Source organism: Panthera uncia (assembly GCF_023721935.1).
Source record: "Panthera uncia isolate 11264 chromosome A3 unlocalized genomic scaffold, Puncia_PCG_1.0 HiC_scaffold_11, whole genome shotgun sequence".
NCBI classification, from domain to species: Eukaryota; Metazoa; Chordata; class Mammalia; order Carnivora; family Felidae; genus Panthera; species Panthera uncia.
The window spans coordinates 1,748,407-1,752,928 of record NW_026057578.1 but is presented as its reverse complement, the minus strand read 5'-3'; the positions used below and the strand labels follow the sequence as shown (position 1 = coordinate 1,752,928).

At 68.0% G+C, this 4,522-nt stretch overlaps 1 protein-coding gene across 1 annotated transcript in view; it reads right to left on the bottom strand.

The window, feature by feature from the left end:
* Positions 1-365: 365 nt before the first annotated feature.
* The window catches only part of HRH3 (histamine receptor H3), an 8,259-nt gene continuing 4,102 nt past the window's right edge, over positions 366-4,522 (bottom strand). Inside the window, exons 5-7 of the mRNA XM_049650378.1 lie at positions 3,469-3,635; positions 1,423-2,339; positions 366-781 (exon numbers count right to left, since the gene is read on the bottom strand). Of these exons, the coding sequence (XP_049506335.1) occupies positions 754-781; positions 1,423-2,339; positions 3,469-3,635 (1,112 nt within the window). The 3' untranslated portion in view covers positions 366-753. The remainder of the gene's footprint in view (positions 782-1,422; positions 2,340-3,468; positions 3,636-4,522) is intronic.

The window sequence follows — 4,522 nt, the reverse complement described above, 5'->3', positions numbered from 1 at the left end:
GAGTTCAGCTGGTCCCCTGGCAGCTCCTCAGGTGGAAGATCCTGTGACACAGGAGAACTCCGGTCCTGGGTGGTGGGCAGGTGGCACAGGGGGCGGGGCTGTGGGTCATATTCTTGAGGCTGGAGTGAGGCCCTCCTAGCTCCATGCCGCCTTCCTGAACAGGGGTGCGTGGCTGAGGGCACGGTGTCTCTGATCGGGATCGGACCTGTAGGACAGGCCAGACCAGCCTTATCTCCCCCCTGCCCCTCATCCCCTGCTGAGTGGCCTTGTGTCTCCCTGGGGTCCCGACCAAAGTACGGTGGCTCAGCCCGCCCCCAGGAAGGCCTCAGGAATCAGCACCAATAAAAAAATACACTTTACTGTGGACCTCGAAGTCTGCAGGGCAGCGGGCAGGCGGGGAGCGGGGCATGCACAGCGCCGACGGGGTGCACGGGACGTGGCCGACGGCCCCGGTGTCCTGGGGCTGCCCCTGCGAGCCCCGGGGGCCCCCTCCCGCCCCTCAGCCGGAGCGGATGAAGCAAGAGAGGCGGCCTTCCCGACGAGCAGGCGTCCGGGGCCCCGGCCGCGCTCGGAGCCGCCAGGCAGGGCCCAGCACCCCGAGCCCGGGGGCGGGGTGGGCAGAAGCAGCTGGCGCAGCTCAGCCGGAAGCAGCAGCGCGAGGAAGGAGGGCGTGGGAGCCCACACCTGCCAATCCAGCCCTGAGCTCCTCAGCAATTTTGTCTCTCTTGATTAAACAGCCAAGGAACATGGAGTTCACGGACGTGTTTTCTTCTTCGTCTTCCTGAAACACCCAGAATGGAAGGGCAGAGGACGGCCGCGGGTTCCTGGGGGGCACTTGGCACTTTGGGGGCGTAGGGACTTGGAGGGGGCCGGGGCCTGGGCTCAAGCAGGGGACAGACAGCAGCAGAGCCCATGGCCCTGGCTTGTGGGGAGGGCGGGGGAGGGGCGGGGGGGCGTGTGCAGGTGTGCGCAGATGTGTGCACGTGCAGGGCAGACTGCTCACGAGGCCCGGAGCGCACGCCGATCACTCGCTTTGGGAAGGACACCAAGCAGCACTTGTGCAAAAGGGTGGACACCACCGGCCACCGGACCGTCTGTGGGGCGCGGGCGGCGTGGCTGGGATTGTTCCTCCCGGGGTGAAGCTAGGGTTTGAGCGGCGGGGTGGGCGACCAGGCTCCGGTTCAGGCAGCAGGGGCCGCTCTGGCCGGCCCAGCGAGCTGCCCCCGAGGCAGGCGGACGGTCTGAGAGATTCTGCCGTGGCATTTTGGGCGGGCTGGAGACGAGGCGTGGCTCACGCCCGGGGGCGGCCAGGTCGGGGGCGGTGTGGCCGGCTGCCCAGGAAACCGGAGCCTGGCGGGGGCGGCGGTGGGAGGCGCCCCCCCCCCCCCCGGCACCCCGGGTGCCCGCCAAGGGCCGGCTCACTTCCAGCAGTGCTCCAGGGAGCTGTGCGGCTGGATCTTGAGCTTCTGGGGGCAGAGCAGCTTGGTGAAGGCTCGGCGGAAACTGTAGTGGCACAGCGGGTACAGGACGGGGTTGACGGCTGAGTTGGCCCACAGCAGCCAGAAGGACGTCTCGTACCAGTATTCAGGGACGCAGTGGCCGTGGCAGGCGGCCCGGATGATCATCAAGAGTGTGTACGGGGCCCAGCAGAGCCCGAAGATGCTCACGATGACGGCCAGCGACTTGGCCACCTTCTTGTCCCGAGACAGCCGGAAGCGCTGGGTGATGCTCTGGGACGCCATCTTCATGCGCTTCTCCAGCGACGCGGAGGACGCCGAGGGCTTGGAGCCCCGCTTGAGCGAGCGAGGCCGCTCGGTGCCCCGCGAGGAGCTGCCGGAGCTGGAGGTGGGCGAGGCCGCGGCGCCCCCGCCGCTGCCGCCCGCGAGGGCCGCCTCCCCCGCCTCGGCGCCCGGGGCCGCCTCGCCCACCCCGACCCCGTACCTGTGCAGCGGCACGGCCTCCCCGCGCCCCTTCTGCCGGCAGCCCCAGCAGCCGGGCGCGGCGGGCGGCGGGGAGGGCTGGGCCTCGGGCGGGGGCTCGGGGTCACGCGCCCCGTCCAGCCGGACGCGGGTGCGCCTCTGGATGTTCAGGTAGATGCTGAGGTTGAAGAAGGTGACGCTGAGGAAGGGCGTGAAGAACTCGAGTGTGGAGGCCGTGATGAGGAAGTACCAGTTGTAGAAGAACTCGGCGTAGCAGTGGCCCTCCGGGATGGAGCTGCCGCCGGACAGGTACTCCCAGCTCAGGATGGCCGGCCCGTACAGGAGGAAGGCCAGCACCCACACCATCACCATCTTCTGCACCGCCCGCCGCGTGTCGCCCTGCTGGGCCCGGTAGGAGACCTGCCCGGGACACGCCGGGTCAGGAGGGAAGGGGCCTGGGCAGCAGCAACAGGGGACTGGGAGCTCCCCCAACACCCCCCGCCCCCCCCCCCGCCACCGCCGCAGCCTCTGGGGCCTCTGCGCGTGGCCTCCCTCCCCTGCCCGCTCCCCACGTGGGTCTGGCCGGCTGAGGCCCCAGCACACTCTCCCGCGGTCATGCAACCTCCCTCAGATTGACCCCAAACGCTAACTTCGTGCCAGGCTGCTTGCGTGCTACCCCTGCTGGCCGTGGGCACCCAGGGGGTGGGGGAGGTCCTGTCACCCTCCCCTGCCCACCGAGCGTCCCCCGTGCCGGGCTCCGTGCCCGGCACCTGCTGGGTGTCTCGTGCAATCTTCACGGTGGAAGTTGTCCTCCCTTCCCTGGTGGCTCAGGGAGAGCGGCGGAGACCACAGGTGGATTGGCTCAAGGGGACCCTGAGCCCCTGCTCTGCACTGTCTCGTGGCCTCTCCAGGCGGGGACACGTGGGGCCCCCAGCAGAGGGCGCTCAGAGTGACTGGCAGAGTCATCTCAAAGAAGAGGGCCAACCGGGACTCCGGCTGCTGCCCCTGTGCCCGCCTGGCCCTGATGCAGGCCAGCGTCCAGCGTCCCTGGCTCACGGTGACTACTCACACCAGGAAAAGCTTGTGGAGCCAGAAGCTGATGACTGACTTCTGGGGGCACACTCAAGCACACATGCACGCACACTTGTGCGCACATACACACACACACACACACACACACACACACACACACACATGAGCGCACGGTGGGGAGGGTACCACCGACGACCTCTGGCCCAGATCCTCCCTCAGCCCTCCAGACTTTGGACCTGCTCCAGGGCGGAGGCTGAATTGCCCCCGTTCCTTCAGGAATACCCGATGCCAGGTCCAGACGTGCCTCCTGCCTGTCCCAGGACCCGTCCTACTGGCAGCAAATGGCTACTGAGTGGGCGGCTGGCCATAGAGTACCCAGTACGTCAGGGGTGAGGCCAGCAGAGACCAAGCCCACCCGGTACTGCCCACAGCTTGGAAGTGGCCATCCTCTGCTGTGGCCACTTCCTGACCACCCCCTCCCAGGAGCGAACATGGGGCACCGGCTTCCCAGACTCACAGCGCGGGTGACTGACAGGAAGCGGTCATAGCTGATGAGCACGATGTTGAAAACGGACGAGGTGCAGAGTAGGTAGTCCACCACCAGCCACAGCTTGCAGAGACCACGGCTAAAGGGCCAGCGGCCAGTCAGCACATAGGGCACATATAGTGGGATGCAGAAGGCCCCTGTAGGAGAGTAGGGCCACCGTGGGCCATGGCTGGACAGGGGCCTGGGGTCAAACCCACCACAGTGGAGAGACAGGCAGGACCTGGGGGTGGCGCAACGGCCGCTTTCCCGGGACCGGCAACCCTGACCTTGCCCTTGCCTCCGCCCTGTCTCTTAGGCACACCCTCTACCCTGCGACTGGCCTTCAGCCCCTGCCTAGCTTCCAGTCCTACTGGCGTCCCCTGGACTTGGAGGTAGGAGGGAAGATCCAGGGGTGGGGACCTCCGGGCATGATGAGACCCCCCCCCCCAAGCCTTGATTCGGTACGTCCACATTTCTGTGCAGTCCTCCCAGGCCCCAGAGGGAGGCAGGAAAATTTCCTCCCTCCTCTTCCACCTGCTGGACCCCAGCCCCTAACCCAGCCTTTGGACAGCCCTTCCTCCTCAGGTCAGAAAGAGAGAACGCCTTTCTCCCGACCCAAAGGGCATTGGCTGCCACCACGCCAGCCGCTCCCACGGCCCAGGGTCTGGCAGACGCACTTAGCAGCCCCAACAGGTGTCTGGCGCTCGGGCCCCCTCCGCGCGCCCCGCCCCCAAGCCGGCAGCAGTGCACGGACACGTGAGAGCGCGCTCCTCCGAGCATCTCCCCCACCCCCACCCCGCTTCCCCCACGCCCCCCTCCCCCAACAGGGCTCTAAAAACTCCCTTCCATGTCCCCTCCCCCAAACCTCTCCCAGCGCCCTCCGCACGTCCTGAGTCCGCCAGCAGCCTTTGTTTGGCTACGGCGCAGGAGCCAGCGGTGCACTCGCGGCCGCTGCGCCTTGCGCCTGGCCAAGCGCCCGCCCGCCCGCCGGGGCCCCTTCCCGAGGAACATCCCCGCCCCCCCCAGCCCCGGTCCGGGGTGGGGG